The following is a 20,524-nucleotide window of genomic DNA, read 5'->3' as shown; positions in this document are numbered from 1 at the left end:
GGATTCGTCCGATATCCGGGACGGGAACTGAGGCTGGGTCAGAACAAGGAGGGTCGGATATAAGTTCTCCTCATGCAGCTTCTCTGATGTAAAAGTGGCCACGTTGGGTACCGTTATATAACTGGTAGCGTGTCGGTGATCCGGGCTGGTACCGAGTAGATATGTATGTTGGGTTCGCAACAATGATCCGGGCTGGTACCGGATATAACGGGTTGCAGCAATGATCCGGGCTGGTACCGGATATAACGGGTTTGCAGCAATGATCCGGGCTGGTACCGGATATAACGGGTTTGCAGCAACGATCTAGGGTGGTACCGGATATAACGTGTTTGCAGCAACGATTCGGGCTGGTACCGGATATAACGTGTATGCAGACTGGTGTTGGTAACACTGAACTGGAAACGGAGAATAGAACTGATTCTGGTCTTGGTTCACACTGCAGGAATCTGGAAAGTATCCAAAGGCAAAGGACTCCAGGAATCACAGCAGCAGCCTTTGGTGAAGCTGTGGTAGCATCAATACTCAGGCGCTGAGGCTCTGCCCAGCGATTCCTTTTGTATCTCCCACCCTGCTCCCATTGACCGCTGGGATCATGTGATGGCCGGGGACCACCATTGGCCTATTCCCAGTATATGACCGCCGGGAACAATGGCGGCGCCCCCGGACCGAGGACAGCAGGAACTCTGTTCCCCGCATCCAGCGTCTCCAGGCAGCAGCCCGTGGGAGAGCGGCGTGCAACCGCTGCAGGGAGAAGGAGCCGGAGGAGCGGTATGCCGCCGCTCCCGGATAGTGACATTGTATGTACAAACACAGGTGTGTGCTCCCACCTGTAGCACACCACCTGCACTCTCATATGCGTTCCTGGCTGGATCTGATACATACATTATATGAGCGATGTGTACCTATTATGCATACCTGCTGCATTAACCCTTTGTCATCCTGTAAACCTGTTCAACCTGGTTAATAAACCTAAGATCTTGTTAAGTTATCTACTGTGTGCTGGGCCGTAAGAATGGCGGTGCTCAGGGGTGAGTGCAGCACAAGGTACAGCGGCACCCTCTTACGGGGGGGGTCCATGTGGATTGCACTTTATCACACACCGCTGCCACCTAGCTATATCAACTAGGATCAGCCAGTAAAAGAAACAGAAGGAAATTGGAAGTGTTCCATATTGGGAAAGGTCAGCTGCTGGGTGACCTAGAAGGTATGGTAGGAGTTCAATCTGGTCTTTGATCTTTCACTTAATGGAGTTTATTTCCAAAGAGAGGTTTGTAATAATAATAATAATGTAAACCATGTGGCATTAAACATAAAAAATGAATTTTGGAGCTCTCCCCCCCCCCCCCTTCCCCCTCTCCCTTCGTTCCGACGCCTCTGCCAGCAATAACCCCATTGATATACAGAGGGAAGTGAAGAGCAGCCCTTTCATTGCCAGTAGCACTCATTTTCTCCAACAGAGGGACTTTCTGCCCTTTGATAAATCAGCATCAGAGTGTTACATTTAAAATTATTATTTAGGGATGGCTGCAGCTCATGGGCCAGTGCCTCTTGCCCTCCAGGCATGCACTCTGCATACGTCGACAGACTGCGGCAGTGGTGGTGCACTGATTGTTTTCTGCTACCTATCAGAAGCCGCTCAAAAGGTTGTTTCAGCCCACTCAAAGATTTGTACTCCCATATATTGGGACAATTTTTAATACTGAATGCTATTAGGGACTAACATGGTTTGTTTTATATGAGGGGCGTGTTTCTCAGCACAATGTTTGTTTTGCATTTGTTAAAGTGCTACTTTTGTTGACCTATGTGATTCTTTGGATGATCCACAGGCTCTGTCCATTCCTCAGTCTGACAGTGCATGCTCAGAGAACCTGTCCCTGTATTTACTACTATCAGATCTTGCACACATAGGAGAGAGGCTCAAATGGTTACTGCACCATTTCATGCACAGGACAGCTTGTCATTTGTTTAGTAGCCGCTTGTATGACTTTTTTTTTCCTTAAAGCAGCTGAAATACTTCATATATTGATTAAATTCAACACAAATTGAATAGCGCCGGTAAGGAAGTCCCAGAGCTATTCAATTCCGCGCACTACTAAGTCGGAGAATGCCGGTACTCACAGACTAAACAGGGTGTTTTTTGCTGCAAGAACAGGCATTCTCCGACTAAAGTGCCTCGCCGCAATACTGTTTGCCCCATGCTAGGTCGCAAAACAGCATTCCGAACATAGTTATGTTGGATTTTTGTTTGCACCCCCGGAGGGGTGTGAGAAGAAATCATGTAGTCGGGCATAAGATCATACTGAATTGAATATCTCCCTCCCGGCCCTATTGACAGCGCACTGAATTGAATTGAAGACCATTGTTACATAAACAATCAAGTACAAGTGCCTGTAATACACTTAAGGGCAGTATATGCTTTGAGATTTAATTGTCTAAAAAGAATAAATGACCCAATTGTGGAATCTGTACACACATATCCATCACTATAGGAAGATCATTTGATTTCAGCTTGTTGTATCTAAAATTGCAAAAGATTAATAACCGATTATAGTAATTATAGCAATGATGGGGGTCATTCCGAGTTGTTCGCTTGTTGCCGATTTTCGCTATATTGCGATTAGTCGCTTACTGTGCATGCGCAAGGTTCGCAGAGCGCATGCACTTAGTTATTTTACACAAAAGTTAGGTATTTTACTCACGGCATAACGAGGATTTTTCATCGTTCTGGTGATCGTACTGTGATTGACAGGAAGTGGGTGTTTCTGGGCGGAAACTGGCCGTTTTCTGTGCGTGTGCGAAAAAACGCTGGCGTTTCTTTGAAAAACGCGGGAGTGTCTGAAGAAACGAGGGAGTGTCTGGGCGAACGCTGGGTGTGTTTGTGACGTCAAACCAGGAACGAAACTGACTGAACTGATTGCAATGGCTGAGTAAGTCTGGAGCTACTCAGAAACTGCTAAGAAATTTCTATTCGCAATTCTGCTAATCTTTCGTTCGCAATTCTGCTAAGCTAAGATACACTCCCAGAGGGCGGCGGCTTAGCGTGTGCAATGCTGCTAAAAGCAGCTAGCGAGCGAACAACTCGGAATGAGGGCCGATATCAATAACTTAGGTAGATATGTAAGAAACATAATGATGGCTATTTGCAAAGTACAGTATTTAATGAGGTTCAATATTACAAACACAATTGAAAAGATTATTCTAAAGCTTATGGGGGCTAAGCAAGTCCTTGTTAAGGTGCATACACATGGTGAAATATTGTCTATGCCCAAAGTGGCTAACACCTTGTGATTTGCACTAACTTTCCTTACGATTTTGACTATATAGTCAAAATCAAAAGGAGAAATCTCACCGTGTGTACACAGCTTAATTCAGTTAAAATTTTCATGCAACCACTTCTAAATTTTCATTGTAAACAACAACAGAGCCAACGGCTCTTATCTGGCAAATCTGTCAGTAATTCCACACTACACTACTACAGGGCCGCAACTAGGGGGGCATGCGCCCCGGGTGCAGGATTTGAGGGGGCGCCGAGGAGTTACATTGAAACAGGGTTTTTTGGTGTTGTTTTTTTTTATACCAGCAGTGCTGTGCTGCTCCAGTGAGACAGCAGACGGCTCCCAGGGCAGTGCCTCTGACCCACCTGTCTGTCCACAGCTGGCTCTGACGCTGTGCGGGTGATCTCCAGTACCTGGGATCTCCCTTATGCTGGCTACTGTCTTAAACTCTTTTCTTTGCCATGCAGTGCTGCGACTAGCGTGAGGTGCACTGTGCAAGCTATAGAAGTGAGTTGTTGGTGCTGTGTTTTTTAGCAGGCTATGATTCCGGCTGCCTGCCCAGCACCAACCGATAACAAGCTGCCACCTACACACCATTGAGAGGACACGATGTAGTATAGTGATGTAGTTCAGCGTGTAGGGGATGTAGTATAGTGATGTAGTACAGTGGATTTGGGAATTTAGTGCAGTGATATAGTGCAATGTATGGGACACACAGGGGGGCATGTAGTGGAACATGCTGCTGGGGGGGGGGCATGTGACGCTTAGGGCATTTGGGGCACATAGGGGAATATTGTCCAATAGTATCCCCTTTATTATCAAAATTTTTGATAATATTATTATTATTTTAGTCTGACAGGGTTTGTTTTTTGTTTTGTTTTTGGTTGGCAAATTACCGATTTGCCCTGGGTGACGAAAATCTTAGTTTCGGACCCAGTAGACTACTACTATTATTATTATCCTACTACAACAAGGATGATGTGTGCAAAATACAACATGCTGTTACTAACCGTGTTTGAAGACTCTTTATTCTGCATAACATGTCCAAATGGCCAGCAGAATATTGCTCAATCACATCTTTCACATCATAAGGGCGTAAGGTCTCCTTAAACTTCCTTTTTGCTACATGGAACTTCATTATTCTGTAGGGGAAATGAATTGGTTATTGTCACCATTTACCTGCCATATCATTGTAAGGGTAAGGCATACCTCCCAACTTTATGCCCGGGTAAGGAGGGACATCTGTGCACGCCCGGCCGAAAAAGGGGGTGTGGCCTATAGAAAAGGGGGGGTGGCTTCACAGGAGGGCCCGCGTTTTTGTCACTGAGGGGGCATGCCCAGGGTTCTGTGAGCTGCTGGCATGCCCCCTCTCCCTCTGTCACTTGTGATTAGAAGCTGTGCATGCAGCTAATGCAGGAGCCTCCCAACTGCCCCCTCCCCTTCCCACGGCCCGCGGGTGGGACTGCGGGACAGTCCCAAAAAAAGGGACTGTCCCGCGAAAATCGGAACAGTTGGGAGGTATGGGTAAGGCACAAATACTTTCCAGTAAGAAAGAAAACACATTTTGCATTAGATGTTACTTTCGTTTTCTTGCAGGTTAACAAAAAACCAAACCCTTACTAAGCTAATATAATTCCCTTATTAAGTACTGTATGGGCCGGATGTAATAAAGTCCGAGTTGGCCGGAGGTGCGGGTTCTCGGCCGAACTCAGACCTTTTTTTAAAGCGGCAATCATGTTCAAGACAAAACCATTCCTTGTAAATTACTGCTGCTTTAAAATAATGCCGAAGAATCGGGAACCAGCACCGCCAGCCAACTCGGACTTCATTACATCCGGCCCAATATATCTAATGCACATTGTGAATTTCACAGGACATGTAAACATGAAGATATAGGAGAAAATGTTATAGGCTGCAAGATGTTGCTAAGTTAACCATAAGATTTACATAAACAATTTTTTACAAAGGCAAAACCAACTTTGCAGCTTTTAATCTAACGTCTAAACTGATGACATCTCGCAACTGTCTGCAATTCGCAGGCTATTACAGTTACCCAAACTGGCTCACTTCTCCGCTCTTATCACTGCTTAGTAAATGTCCCCCTACATTTACTAAGCAGTGATAAGAGCAGAGAAGAGAGCCAGTGGAGAAGTGCCCATGGCAACCAATCAGCACTGAAGTAACATCTATAATTTGCATACTATAAAATTATACAGAGCTGCAGATTGGTTGATGGGGCAACTTATCGACTGACTCACTTCTCCGCTCTTATCACTGCTTAGTAAATGTCCCTCCAAGTCTCAAGAGAGGATATATGTCAAAAATATTGTGTCTTCTGTTCCTGCATAGAACATGCAACATTATGAAACTGAATTAGAAAGATTTTTTTTCAATTTTCCACAATAATGTGACTACTAAATGGCACTGTTTTGTCTACTTATGACTTTTTATTTTATATCAGCAAATGTGTATGTGTCTCCTACTCATTCCTAGCAATAATAAAAAAGAAAAAAACAGACATGGTAATTTCATTCAGGCTAATAGTAGTACTAAAAACCACTAGAGGGCAGCAAAGACCAAAAGAAAATAACGGTAATAAATCTCTGATACGGAAAACAGACTAATTAAATTATGCCCCTATCTACTAAAGTATATAATAAAGTATTTCATAAATATATTTATATATACATATATATTTATATTTGTATATCTATCTATATATATATATATATATATATACTGTATGTGTGTATATATATATATATATATATATATATATACATACTGTATGTGTGTATATATATATATATATATATGTGTATATATATTTTAACATATTTATGGAAATTTGTAGAAAAATTAGTGCATACCAAACACATGGACTTTTGCCAGAAAACGTATGTCCCTGAATATGGAAATGTTCTACTGCTGATAAACCCTTCACATCTTACAGGAGTTATATACTGTAATTGGTTTTAAATATCATCTGCTTTCATCTGAGAGCTAGCATGCTGCATATAATGACATTTGTACAACCCTTATGGATTCTCAAGTCTCCACAGAGGAATGGGACGCTTTTTTATATAGACTCAATAAAAAATGAATAATTGCTGCTGTATGGTGACAATATCATACACATCAATACAGTCACCGGGTACTTCATCATATAGGCATATTTCTGGATGCAGTTACTTTACCGGCTGTCGGGATACCGGCTATCACCATACTGTATTACTGAGTAGGTTGGAAAGCACTGATATACAAACTAATTTGCAGGAGAATTAATGTTAGGTCCTGGTTTAAGAAAGGGGTGTGGTATGTTAGATAGACAAGACTTAGGCCGACACTGTCTAGGTCGACCACTGTTGGTCGATAGTAAGTAGGTTGATATTGTTTCTAGGTCGACATGTACTAGGTCGACATGAAAAAAAGGTAGACATGAGTTTTTTTTATTGTTTTTTGTGTCGTTTTCTTCGTAGAGTGACCGGGAACACCAATTAGTGCACCGTGTCCCCTCGCATGGCGAGCGAGGCCCAATTGTAGTCCACGTGGGTCGTAAAGTATAAAAAAGTTCAACATTTTTTTTAAAAATGTGAAAAACTCATGTCGACCTTTTGTCATGTCAACCTAGAGTCCCTGTCGACCTAGAAACCATGTTGACCTACTTACTGTCGACCAACAGTGGTCGACCTAAGTCTTGTCGACTTAAAGACTGGATCCCTTAAGAAAGAGGGGGTTATATTTTTTACATATTTAGAGTCCTGGCTGCCCCATAGATTAGTTGAAATGTGAGGCAGTTTGGAAGCAATGTCAGGTTGGCCGCTGTTCATCTGAATCTTCACGGAATGGGAATCCATGTCCTGGGCCGGATTAGGCTTTCAGGTGACCTGGGTCACTTAACACAAAGAGGCCCTCTCCCTCTGGTCAGCACGCCCCCCCCCCCCCCCACCTGCCCCCTGTGTTTGTGCCTCCTCCCCTTGCACCTTCATGAGGCAACAGCTCAGGTCCTACCTGCAGTCGACTCCAGCGCCTCCTCTCGGGCATCGCGCAGGCCCAGCAGCAGAACTTTTAAGGCCCTGTACACATTTTCTGTGTGGGGGTGGGGGTTAGGGTTGGCCGTCGTTCAGTACAAGTATTGGGGTTGGTTTGTGGAGGGGAGTTTCCTAAAGCTGCTTTGCAGACACTCAAATATGTAATGTGTGTGTGTGTGTGTGTGTGTGTGTGTGTGTGTGTGTGTGTTTATTAGTTTGCCCTCCTCTGGATTAGTAAATACGATGGTGGACTGGTGGCACTCACACACACATATACCCATTTCACACCACACAAATAACCCGGTATCGACCCGGCATATTTCCGGGTTGACACGGGTCAGTGTGCGGTGTGAAAGCGCCAAGTCCGAATTCCCAGGTCGCCTGACCCGGTAATTCAACCCGGGTTATAAGCAGTGTTATTCTCGGGTTGAATACCGGGTCAGTGGCTGCATAAACGGATTCCTGGGTCTATGCGAACCGGGACCTGTTTACTAGATAGGGAGAGGTGGCGCGGAGATGAGCTCATCTCCCAGCGCGGCCTCTGGCCCCCACCGCCGGCTCTGTTCCCCGCCACTATGGCAACCGACCCAGCATTTTGCTGGGTCTGGAAGCCAGCGAAAGGGGTAGGAGAGTCTCCAATGCCGGATCCCACCCGGGAAGGACCCGTTCACAATTCCCGGGTGGGATCCGGAATTGGAGATGTGAAAGGGGTAATACTGTAGGTATTATTGCAAAATACTAAACTTTAAGGCTACACCCAATCAACTACAAACTGCACCTCCCACTAACAATACCTGATAGAGAGCTACACAATGTCTGGCCTGCACTGAGGTAAACAATCTGCAAATTTGACCCCATCACACAAGTAAAAGCTTCTCACCTTTCCTTTCCCACTTACTCACTTAGGGGTCTATACATGAAGCAGTGAAAAGAGTGGAGAAGTGAGCCAGTGGAGAAGTTGCATATGGCAATCAATCAACTGCTATGTATCATTTTCTAGAACGCACTTGATAAATGTTACTCCAAAGCTGATTGGTTGCCATGGCCAACTTTTCCACTGACACACTTCACTCTTTTCACTGCTTTATGAATAGACCCGTTAGGGTAGGCTGCATCCCACCAGTTATCGCAAGCATAATGGCTTTTATTAACACCGTGTGAAGAAAATTACAAAGGACAGATCTCCCTTTCAGACCTGTCCTTTACAATGGAAGAACTTCTGGGTTTAAGACCCAGGAGTCCTTCTCATGCATTGAGTGTTGCACGTGCAGCAGAGGGGGCTGGTTTGAATTCCTCTTGGGGAAGCACAAAAATAAGCCCATAAGCTCCTATAGGGTAATACCATCTAAAGATGGTACTGCCCACCGCATCCAAACTCTGGAATGTTTTGCATGCCGGAGCTTGGTGCATATGACAGAAGCAAACTTCCGAAAACAGCATTTTCAAAGGTTTGGCCGCATTTTTAGTAGTGATGTGCACCGGAAATTTTTCGGGTTTTGGTTTTGGGTTCGGTTCCGCGGCCGTGTTTTGGATTCGGACGCGTTTTGGCAAAACCTTACCGAAAATTTTTTGTCGGATTCGGGTGTGTTTTGGATTCGGGTGTTTTTTTCAAAAAACCCTCAAAAACAGCTTAAATCATAGAATTTGGGAGTCATTTTGATCCCATAGTATTATTAACCTCAATTACCATAATTTCCACTCATTTTCAGTCTATTCTGAACACCTCACAATATTATTTTTAGTCCTAAAATTTGCCCCGAGGTTGCTGGATGGCTAAGCTAAGCGACCCAAGTGGCCGACACAAACACCTGGCCAATCTAGGAGTGGCACTGCAGTGTCAATCAAGACAGGATGGCCCTTCCAAAAAATACTCCCCAAACAGCACATGATGCAAAGAAAAAAAAGAGGCGCACCAAGGTCGCTGTTTGACTAAGCTAAGCGACCCAAGTGGCCGACACAAACACCTGGCCCATCTAGGAGTGGCACTGCAGTGTCAGACAGGATGGCACTTCAAAAAAATAGTCCCCAAACAGCACATGATGCAAAGAAAAAAAGAGGCGCAATGTGACTAAGCTAAGTGACCCAAGTGGCCGACACAAACACCTGGCCCATCTAGGAGTGGCACTGCAGTGTCAGACAGGATGGCACTTCAAGAAAATAGTCCACAAACAGCACATGATGCAAAGAAAAAAAGAGGCGCACCAAGGTGGCTGTGTGACTAAGCTAAGCGACACAAGTGGCCGACGCAAACACCTGGCCCATCTAGGAGTGGCACTGCAGTGTCAATCAAGACAGGATGGCCCTTCCAAAAAATTGTCCCCAAACAGCACATGATGCAAAGAAAAATGAAAGAAAAAAGAGGTGCAAGATGGAATTGTCCTTGGGCCCTCCCACCCACCCTTATGTTGTATAAACAGGACATGCACACTTTAACGAACCCATCATTTCAGCGACAAGGTCTGCCACACGACTGTGACTGAAATGACTGGTTGGTTTGGGCCCCCACCAAAAAAGAAGCAATCAATCTCTCCTTGCACAAACTGGCTCTTCAGAGGCAAGATGTCCACCTCATCATCATCCTCCGATTCCTCACCCCTTTCACTGTGTATATCCCCCTCCTCACAGAGTATTAATTCGTCCCCACTGGAATCCACCATCTCAGGTCCCCGTGTACTTTCTGGAGGCAATTGCTGCTGGTGAATGTCTCCACGGAGGAATTGATTATAATTCATTTTAATGAACATCATCTTCTCCACATTTTCTGGAAGTAACCTCGTACGCCGATTGCTGACAAGGTGAGCGGCTGCACTAAACACTCTTTCGGAGTACACACTGGAGGGAGGGCAACTTAGGTAGAATAAAGCCAGTTTGTGCAAGGGCCTCCAAATTGCCTCTTTTTCCTGCCAGTATACGTACGGACTGTCTGACGTGCCTACTTGGATGCGGTCACTCATATAATCCTCCACCATTCTTTCAATGGTGACAGAATCATATGCAGTGACAGTAGACGACATGTCAGTAATCGTTGGCAAGTCCTTCAGTCCGGACCAGATGTCAGCACTCGCTCCAGACTGCCCTGCATCACCGCCAGCGGGTGGGCTCGGAATTCTTAGCCTTTTCCTCGCACCCCCAGTTGTGGGAGAATGTGAAGGAGGAGATGGTGACGGGTCACGTTCCGCTTGACTTGACAATTTTCTCACCAGCAGGTCTTTGAACCTCTGCAGACTTGTGTCTGCCGGAAAGAGAGATACAACGTAGGTTTTAAATCTAGGATCGAGCACGGTGGCCAAAATGTAGTGCTCTGATTTCAACAGATTGATTACCCGTGAATCCTGGTTAAGCGAATTAAGGGCTCCATCCACAAGTCCCACATGCCTAGCGGAATCGCTCTGTTTTAGCTCCTCCTTCAATGTCTCCAGCTTCTTCTGCAAAAGCCAGATGAGGGGAATGACCTGACTCAGGCTGGCAGTGTCTGAACTGACTTCACGTGTGGCAAGTTCAAAGGGTTGCAGAACCTTGCACAACGTTGAAATCATTCTCCACTGCGCTTGAGTCAGGTGCATTCCACCTCCTTTGCCTATATCTTGGCCAGATGTATAGGCTTGAATGGCCTTTTGCTGCTCCTCCATCCTCTGAAGCATATAGAGGGTTGAATTCCACCTCGTTACCACCTCTTGCTTCAGATGATGGCAGGGCAGGTTCAGGAATGTTTGGTGGTGCTCCAGTCTTCGGTACGCGGTGCCTGAACGCCGAAAGTGGCCCGCAATTCTTCGGGCCACCGACAGCATCTCTTGCACGCCCCTGTCGTTTTTTAAATAATTCTGCACCACCAAATTCAAGGTATGTGCAAAACATGGGACGTGATGGAATTTGCCCAGATGTAATGCACGCACAATATTGCTGGTGTTGTCCGATGTCACAAATCCCCAGGAGAGTCCAATTGGGGTAAGCCATTCTGCGATGATCTTCCTCAGTTGCCGTAAGAGGTTTTCAGCTGTGTGGCTATTCTGGAAAGCGGTGATACAAAGCGTAGCCTGCCTAGGAACAAGTTGGCGTTTGCGAGATGCTGCTACTGGTGCCGCCGCTGCTGTTCTTGCTGCGGGAGGCAATACATCTACCCAGTGGGCTGTCACAGTCATATAGTCCTGAGTCTGTCCTGCTCCACTTGTCCACATGTCCGTGGTTAAGTGGACATTGGGTACAACTGCATTTTTTAGGACACTGGTGAGTCTTTTTCTGAGGTCTGTGTACATTTTCGGTATCGCCTGCCTAGAGAAATGGAACCTAGATGGTATTTGGTACCGGGGACACAGTACCTCAATCAAGTCTCTAGTTGGCTCTGAATTAACGATGGATACCGGAACCACGTTTCTCACCGCCCAGGCTGCCAAAGCCTCAGTTATCCGCTTTGCAGCAGGATGACTGCTGTGATATTTCATCTTCCTCGCAAAGGACTGTTGGACAGTCAATTGCTTACTGGAAGTAGTACAAGTGGTCTTCCGACTTCCCCTCTGGGATGACTATCGACTCCCAGCAGCAACAACAGCAGCGCCAGCAGCAGTAGGCGTTACACTCAAGGATGCATCGGAGGAATCCCAGGCAGGAGAGGACTCGTCAGACTTGCCAGTGACATGGCCTGCAGGACTATTGGCTTTCCTGGGTAAGGAGGAAATTGACACTGAGGGAGTTGGTGGTGTGGTTTGCAGGAGCTTGGTTACAAGAGGAAGGGATTTAGTGGTCAGTGGACTGCTTCCGCTGTCACCCAAAGTTTTTGAACTTGTCACTGACTAATGATGAATGCGCTGCAGGTGACGTATAAGGGAGGATGTTCCGAGGTGGTTAACGTCCTTACCTCTACTTATTACAGCTTGACAAAGGTAACACACGGCTTGACACCTGTTGTCCGCATTTGTGTTGAAATAATTCCACACCGAAGAGCTGATTTTTTTTGTATTTTGACCAGGCATGTCAATGGCCATATTCCTCCCACGGACAACAGGTGTCTCCCCGGGTGCCTGACTTAAACAAACCACCTCACCATCAGAATCCTCCTTGTCAATTTCCTCCCCAGCGCCAGCAACACCCATATCCTCATCCTGGTGTACTTCAACAGTGACATCTTCAATTTGACTATCAGGAACTGGACTGCGGGTGCTCCTTCCAGCACTTGCAGGGGGCGTGCAAATGGTGGAAGGCGCAAGCTCTTCCCGTCCAGTGTTGGGAAGGTCAGGCATCGCAACCGACACAATTGGACTCTCCTTGGGGATTTGTGATTTTGAAGAACGCACAGTTCTTTGCTGTGGTTTTGCCAGCTTAAGTCTTTTCTTTTTTTCTAGCGAGAGGATGAGTGCTTCCATCCTCATTTGAAGCTGAACCACTAGCCATGAACATAGGCCAGGGCCTCAGCCGTTCCTTGCCACTCCATGTCGTAAATGGCATATTGGCAAGTTTACGCTTCTCCTCAGACGCTTTTAATTTTGATTTTTGGGTCATTTTACTGAACTTTTGTGTTTTGGATTTTACATGCTCTCTACTATGACATTGGGCATCGGCCTTGGCAGATGACGTTGATGGCATTTCATCGTCTCGGCCATGACTAGTGGCAGCAGCTTCAGCACGAGGTGGAAGTGGATCTTGATCTTTCCCTTTAAACTCCACATTTTTGTTTTCCATTTTTTAATGTGTGGAATTATATGCCAGAATCAATAGCAATAGCCTACTACTATATTTACTGCGCACAACTAAAAGGCACCACAGGTATACAATGTAGATGGATGGATACTAGTATACTTAATGGATGACGAGTGACGACACAGAGGTAGGTACAGAGCAGTGGCCTACCGTACTGCTATATACAGTATACTGGACCTGGTGGACACTGTCAGCAAACTGCTAAACTAGTCTAAAAAAAAGGCACCACAGGTATACAATGTAGATGGATGGATACTAGTATACTTAATGGATGACGAGTGACGACACAGAGGTAGGTACAGAGCAGTGGCCTACCGTACTGCTATATACAGTATACTGGACCTGGTGGACACTGTCAGCAAACTGCTAAACTAGTCTAAAAAAAAAGGCACCACAGGTATACAATGTAGATGGATGGATACTAGTATACTTAATGGATGACGAGTGATGACACAGAGGTAGGTACACAGCAGTGGCCTACCGTACTGCTATATACAGTATACTGGACCTGGTGGACACTGTCAGCAAACTGGTAAACTAGTCTAAAAAAAGGCACCACAGGTATACAATGTAGATGGATGGATACTAGTATACTTAATGGATGACGAGTGACGACACAGAGGTAGGTACACAGCAGTGGCCTACCGTACTGCTATATACAGTATACTGGACCTGGTGGACACTGTCAGCAAACTGGTAAACTAGTCTAAAAAAAAGGCACCACAGGTATACAATGTAGATGGATGGATACTAGTATACTTAATGGATGACGAGTGACGACACAGAGGTAGGTACACAGCAGTAGCCTACCGTACTGCTATATACAGTATACTGGACCTGGTGGACACTGTCAGCAAACTGCTAAACTAGTCTAAGAAAAAGGCACCACAGGTATACAATGTAGATGGATGGATAGTATACTTAATGGATGACGAGTGACGACACAGAGGTAGGTACAGCAGTGGCCTACCGTACTGCTATATATAGTATACTGGACCTGGTGGACACTGTCAGCAAACTGCTAAACTAAAATGCACCACAGGTATAGGAATGTAGATGGATAGTATACTTAATGGATGACGACACAGAGGTAGGTACAGCAGTGCACTCTGCACTGTACTCCTCCTATATAATATTAATTAATTATACTGGTGGTCCCCAGTCCCCACAATAAAGCAGCACACTGTGAGCACAGATATGGAGTGTTTTTCAGGCAGACAAACGTATACTGGTGGTCACTGTCAGCAAAACTCTGCACTGTACTCCTGCTATAGCTGCTCCCCAGTCCCCACAATTAAGCAGTGTGAGCACTCAGCACAGATATATCATGCAGCACACTGAGCACAGATATGGTATGGAGCATTTTTTTCAGGCAGAGAACGGATAAAAACTAAACTCTGCACTGTACTCCTCCTAACAGCTGCTCCCCAATCCTCCCCACAATTATAGTAATAAACAAGCACAAGCAATCAAATCAACTGTCTTCTACTAAACGGAGAGGACGCCAGCCACGTCCTCTCCCTATCATCTCCAATGCACGTGTGAAAATGGCGGCGACGCGCGGCTGCTTATAGAATCCGAATCTCGCGAGAATCCGACAGCGGGATGATGACGTTCGGGCGCGCTCGGGTTAACCGAGCAAGGCGGGAGGATCCGAGTCTGCTCGGACCCATGTAAAAAAGGTAAAGCTCGGGGGGGAAACCGAACCCGCTCATCACTAATTTTTAACATTGCTGCATCGCACCCTTGTGAGTGAAAGCAATGCATGCATGGGAGAGGAGAGTCTGAAGAATACTCTCCTCTGGGTCCTAATCATCGCATTGTCCAGCTCGGATGGTGCTGCAGACTAGAGATGAGCAGAATCGTCCCCGCATAGGTTTCAACACCAGACCTGGGTCAGAGCAGCTCCAATCGGGGAGCCTCTTAAGCTATCCTTTTACTACCTATGTCTCGGGAAGGTGGTCATTAGGTCGACATGAGTTAGGTCAACATACATTGGGTCGACCACGTTTGGTCGACATGATCACTAGGTCGACATGGAAAAAGGTCGACATGAGTTTTTCACAATTTGTTTTTCCATTTTTGACCTTTTCCATACTTAACAATCCACGTGGACTACAATAGGGAATGGTAACCTGTGCCGAGTGCAGTGAGGCACCGTGTCCGAAGCATAGCAAGCGAAGCAAGCCATGCGAGGGGTCACGGTGCACTAATTGGGGTTCCCTGTCACTTTTCAAAGAAAACGACACCAAAAAAAGTAAAAAAAAAAAACATGTCGACCCTTTTCCATGTCGACCTAGCACATGTCGACCTAATGACCGCGTCAACCTAGTGATCATGTCGACCTAATGCATGTCGACCCAATGTATGTAAACCTAACTCATGTCGACCTAATGAACCACACCCTATGTCTTGCTAGTAAAAGCAGTGCCTTTATAAATATTGGGCATAAACCTGATGCTTCATAAATAAACCCTCTGGACTCAATATTTTCTAAGACATTTGGGATGAATTCTAAAACTGACTGTGAGCTAGGCCTCACTGTCCAACACCTGTGTCAAACCTCACTAATGTTCAATGGCATGAATCAGGTATAATTTATATGGGAAGGTGCATTATAGGTAGGGTTACCATACTATCCCTTTAAACTGGAATGCTCATGGATTACACAGGTTCTGTGGCTGATTAAAACCAGATGAAATGCAGGCTTGAAGTCAGCCAGCCACGGAACCTGTATAATTAATTAGTGTCATTGTTTAAAGCAGTGGTTCCCAAACTTTCTTGAATCACGGCACCCGAGAGTATCAGTATTTGTTTTCACGGCACCCCTAGGATCAAAGTTTATTATTGATATATTTGGGAAATACTAAATTAAGTAAATTGTACCTACCTGTCATCCTGAGGGCCTATGTGGTTGTATTGTACACATGTTTTATGATTGGCAGCCACAAGCACTGTTTTTGCCCATTACTTTAACCATAAATAATTTGATTTGGTCCTGGAACACCAACCTGAGGCACCCCTGGAAGAGCCTGGTGGCAAGCCAGGGTGCCTAGGCACACAGTTTGGGAACCACTGGTTTAAAGGGATAGTATGGCAAGTCTAATTATACTGTAGGTTCAAATAGGGAGAAAAATAGAAGTAGTATCCGTAAATGACCCTAGGACTTTAGTATAAAAAAAAAACAACAACTATGTACTCAGAACTAAAATACTCCTAAATGACAATATTTATTTATTTAAAAAATAATTTGACTGACTAAATCTACAATATTATCAGGTGATGCAAAATGGTTAATTAAATATTGTACACTGATAACTATTAAAATATTCATAAAATGCTTTCGCTTATACCAAATGTATTTTGTCATTTTTATACCCTAAACTTGGCTTAAATTTGTGACTGACTGTGTTAAACCTTTTAGTCACTATGGGGGTCATTCTGACCCGATCGCACGCTGCAGTTTATCGAAGAGGTGCAATCGGGTCAGCACTGCGCTACAATCGTCTCTGCCTGATTGACAGGCAGAGGCGGTCGGTGGGCGGGGACGGAACGGCTGCGTTTGTCCGCCGTTTTGTGGGCGTGGTCCGGCCAACGCAGGCGTGGCCGGACACCGTGCGGGGGGCGGGCCGCACCGGCTGCGTGACGTCACACGCAGCCGCTGCGGGCCGGGGAGCGACGAGTAGCTCCCGGCCAGCATGCTAAAGCTGCACTGGCCGGAAGCTACTCCTAAAGTGCAAAAGCATCGCCGCTGTGTGACGCTTTTGCACATCTGCGGGGGGGGGGGGGGGGGGGGGGCGGCACTAACATGCGGGGCGGGACGGCCCTGTGCTGGGCGTCCCCCCGCATATTAGGGAAGAAGATCGTAGTTGTGCTAAATTGGGCGTCCCCCCGCATGTCTATGGTCCTAATCGTAGACCTGCAAAATTTTGCAGGGCTACGATCAACTCGGAATCACCCCCCATGGGGAATATTCAATTAAGTACAGAACTCGCTCCTGAGTTTGAATAACCATGGGTATGCATGCTCTCGATACCCGCAGTATTCAATAAAAAATAAAGTGGTCACAAATTTTTTGCAGACAGAATTCCGCAGGAGGGGATTTTTTTTAAATTTGCATGCAGCCGCCCGCAGGCTACCGATGCTGTGTGCGGGGAGGGGGTGCAGGATTCTGGGTAGTGTAATGTACTGTAGTGTTTGAGGGGAGTGGGTGAAGGGTTAGGTGTACTGTAGTGCGTGTGGGCGGCAGATGCAGGGTAAGCGGTAATATTGTGTAGTATAGTGTATGAGGGTAGCGGGTGCGTGGTGAGCAGTAGTCAGGGCGTTGTCAACCAATAGGCTAATCAGGCTGCAGCCTGGAGCGCTGGGTCCTGGGGGGGAGGGGGGGGGCAGCAGCGCCCGTTGCCCGCGGACTCATGGTACTCAACCCAAAAATTCTCACCCTGGCTGGTTCCGTTCCCAGAGGAGCACTGGCGGGTGCAGCGGACGTCACGTGCGTCCTGATGTCACACGCCATACCCGCTGCGCTCCCAGAGCCACTGCAGACACCGAGGGGGGAGGCCATAGAGTGACAGCGTCTGCTGACGCACCCAGCCCCAGTCAGGCCACCCGAGCACAGTGCACTGCAGCCACCAGCCAGTAAGACCGAGCGTAGTCATGCCCAGTGCCACTACTTTTTTATAGACTGGCCAATGGTAAGCTCCAAGACATTATTGCCCAGCATTAATGCTATTTGTAGTTATGGAATGAGATGTCCACATTTGTAGTAGGGATTAATAATTTGAAATTAATAAATTAATTTGAAAAAATAAATCAGAAGCCTCAAGAATCTTGACATTGTTAAAAAGCTGTAATGTAGAATCAATGTTCCCAAACATTGAAATAGTATTGCGCCTCTTTTTAAGTATGGCAGTCACTAACTGTAATGGCGAAAGATCTTTTTCTGCATTAAAGAGGGTAAAAAACTACTTGTGGTCAACTTTTTTTTTTTTCAAGAAAAACTCACAGGTCTTGCACTGTTATTAATTGAAAGTGACCTCCTGCAGAACTTGAAGTTTGATGATATAATCAAAAAGTTTGCAGCTTCTAAGGCAAGAAAAAGGAGCTTCATGTAAACTGTTTATGTAAACCGGAAGTTTGAAAACTATATTTAATGTATCATTTCATATTATTGTCATTAGTCTATGTTTCTATAGAATAAAAAAAAAATACAATTTGTATCAGCAAACAATAATTGAATCTGTGGTAAATTTTGACATGTAATTACAGATTTTTAACTAATCAGTGTTCATTTTGTCAGGAATTTTAAATTTAGTTTTAGTCTTAGTCACTTTCCTTAAATTTTACGAAATTAAATGTCACATTTTAGTCAAATTTTTTTATTTCATTTTAGTCAGTGGATCTTGACGAACATTTTCGTCCTAATTTTAGTCATTGATTTAGTCATAGCTTTGCATTTTAATGATACTGTAATGGATTTTGCTGAAGATCATTTCTCTATCATTCCCTTGAATACTGTACTTTGTATACCTTTCACTATGTGTTTAGTAATCTAGGTATCAAATAAGTACAACACAAATGCTATTTCCTAACAGCAGGTCATTTATTTTCTGCAAATATCAATTCAAGAATACAATTGTTTTTTTATTTAATAAAAAAATTAGAATTTAAATAATTAAATAAAAATACAACCTGCCTGATACAAGTAAGTAGTACAGTTCTAGTCTACTGCAAAATAAAATGAAGCTGTAAGGATGCATATTATAATATATAGCTATTTAGCTAAAGTTAACCAATCAGCTAGCTACATAAATTGACTGAGTGATTTTCATGACAAATAGGCCCTACACACTGGCCGATCCGCCGCCGAGCTGCCTGACGGCGGATACGCCCGACGAGATCGTCCATATTGGCCTGCATGCACAGCCGACGGGACACCAGCGATGAACGAGTGCGGGGCGGCGCATCGTTCAGCGCTGGAGCCTCTACACTGCACGATATGAACGTTATCTCGTTCATTAATGAACGAGATCGTTCATATCGTGCAGTCATGTCGGCCAGTGTGTAGGGCCCAAAAGAGTTGTTGCGCAGCCGCAGTGCAAATAAGTAAATCTAGGGCCAGAGAGGATGGAGAAAACTGTATAAAATACTGTATTATTAATTAAAGAATGCAAAAAATCAATCACTCAAAAAATGTGGTGTCCTGACGAAAATGATACAGCATTTTCGTCTAGTCAATTTTAGTCATGACAACATGGATGAATATTTAGTCAACATTTTCGTTATTAAGAAATTCCTATTCTCGTTATCGTTACATTTTAGTCACAGAAAAAACCTTCGTTGACAAATAGTTTTAGTCTTAATTTTCGTCGACGAAATTAACACTGTAGCTAATATGAGTGAATATGAGCGAAAAAAATATAAGCAAAAAAATTGGTGGTGGGGGTGGGAAAGGGGCACTTCTGTATTAGCCTAGAGCGGCTTGAACCCTTAATCAGACCCTGCCAGTAGTGTAGTGTGTGTGTGTGTGTGTGTGTGTGTGTGTGTGTGTGTGTGTGTGTGTGTGTAGCTGGTGCAGGGGTTGTGTAGTGTAGTGTGTGAGGGGAGCGGGTGCGTGGCAAGCGGAAGTGTAGTGTGTGTGTGTGTGTGTGTGTGTGTGTGTGTAGCTGGTGCAGGGGTTGTGTAGTGTAGTGTAGTGTGTGAGGGGAGCGGGTGCGTGGCAAGCGGAAGTGTAGTGTGTGTGTGTGTGTGTAGCTGGTGCAGGGGTTGTGTAGTGTAGTGTAGTGTGTGAGGGGAGCGGGTGCGTGGCAAGCGGAAGTGTAGTGTGTGTGTGTGTGTGTGTGTGTGTGTGTAGCTGGTGCAGGGGTTGTGTAGTGTAGTGTAGTGTGTGAGGGGAGCGGGTGCGTGGCAAGCGGAAGTGTAGTGTGTGTGTGTGTGTGTGTGTGTGTGTGTGTAGCTGGTGCAGGGGTTGTGTAGTGTAGTGTAGTGTAGTGTGTGAGGGGAGCGGGTGCGTGGCAAGCGGAAGTGTAGTGTGTGTGTGTGTGTGTGTGTGTGTGTGTGTGGAGCTGGTGCAGGGTTAGGAGTAGTGTGTGCGAGGAGGGGGTGCAGGGTGAAAGGTAGTACCTGTGCCTGGTCCTTGGTAGCCTTGCTGTCTGCATGCTGGAGAAGAGATGACTTTGGAAAGCAGAGGAGGAGGACAGCACTGCAGAAGGTGAGTAATTAAGCTAATTGGAAACTTCCTATTGCTCAATTAGTCATTAGGGGGGATTCCAAAGGGTTCTAAAGCAAGTACTGATAATAATTCCTTAAAAAATGGATTTTGAGAAAAATTGGACCTGCACCGGAGCACCGCAAGAAAAAAGAAAAAAATTGCACCTAACTGAATACCAAAAATTTTGCACCTCCGGGAAAAACCTGGCGGTGTGAGATTTTTAGAAAATATGCTCCCACTTGAATATGCCCCTATCTATGATCAACATTACGTGCATCATACAATCTCTTTTCTCTTTTCCCCCTAAAAAGTAGATA

The 20,524-nt window shown here is 45.3% G+C and overlaps 1 protein-coding gene across 2 annotated transcripts in view; it reads right to left on the bottom strand.

Annotated features, from left to right (window-relative positions):
- KCNQ5 (potassium voltage-gated channel subfamily Q member 5) overlaps window positions 1-20,524 on the bottom strand; it is a 1,045,273-nt gene that overhangs the window by 89,854 nt on the left and 934,895 nt on the right. For both annotated transcript variants that reach the window (XM_063916808.1, XM_063916809.1), the window contains one exon: window positions 4,286-4,417. In XM_063916808.1, the coding sequence (XP_063772878.1) occupies window positions 4,286-4,417 (132 nt within the window). The remainder of the gene's footprint in view (window positions 1-4,285; window positions 4,418-20,524) is intronic.

This window comes from Pseudophryne corroboree, chromosome 4 (assembly GCF_028390025.1).
Source record: "Pseudophryne corroboree isolate aPseCor3 chromosome 4, aPseCor3.hap2, whole genome shotgun sequence".
Lineage (NCBI taxonomy): Eukaryota > Metazoa > Chordata > Amphibia > Anura > Myobatrachidae > Pseudophryne > Pseudophryne corroboree.
The sequence above is the reverse complement of the archived record's forward strand: the minus strand, read 5'-3'. Positions and strand labels throughout refer to the sequence as shown.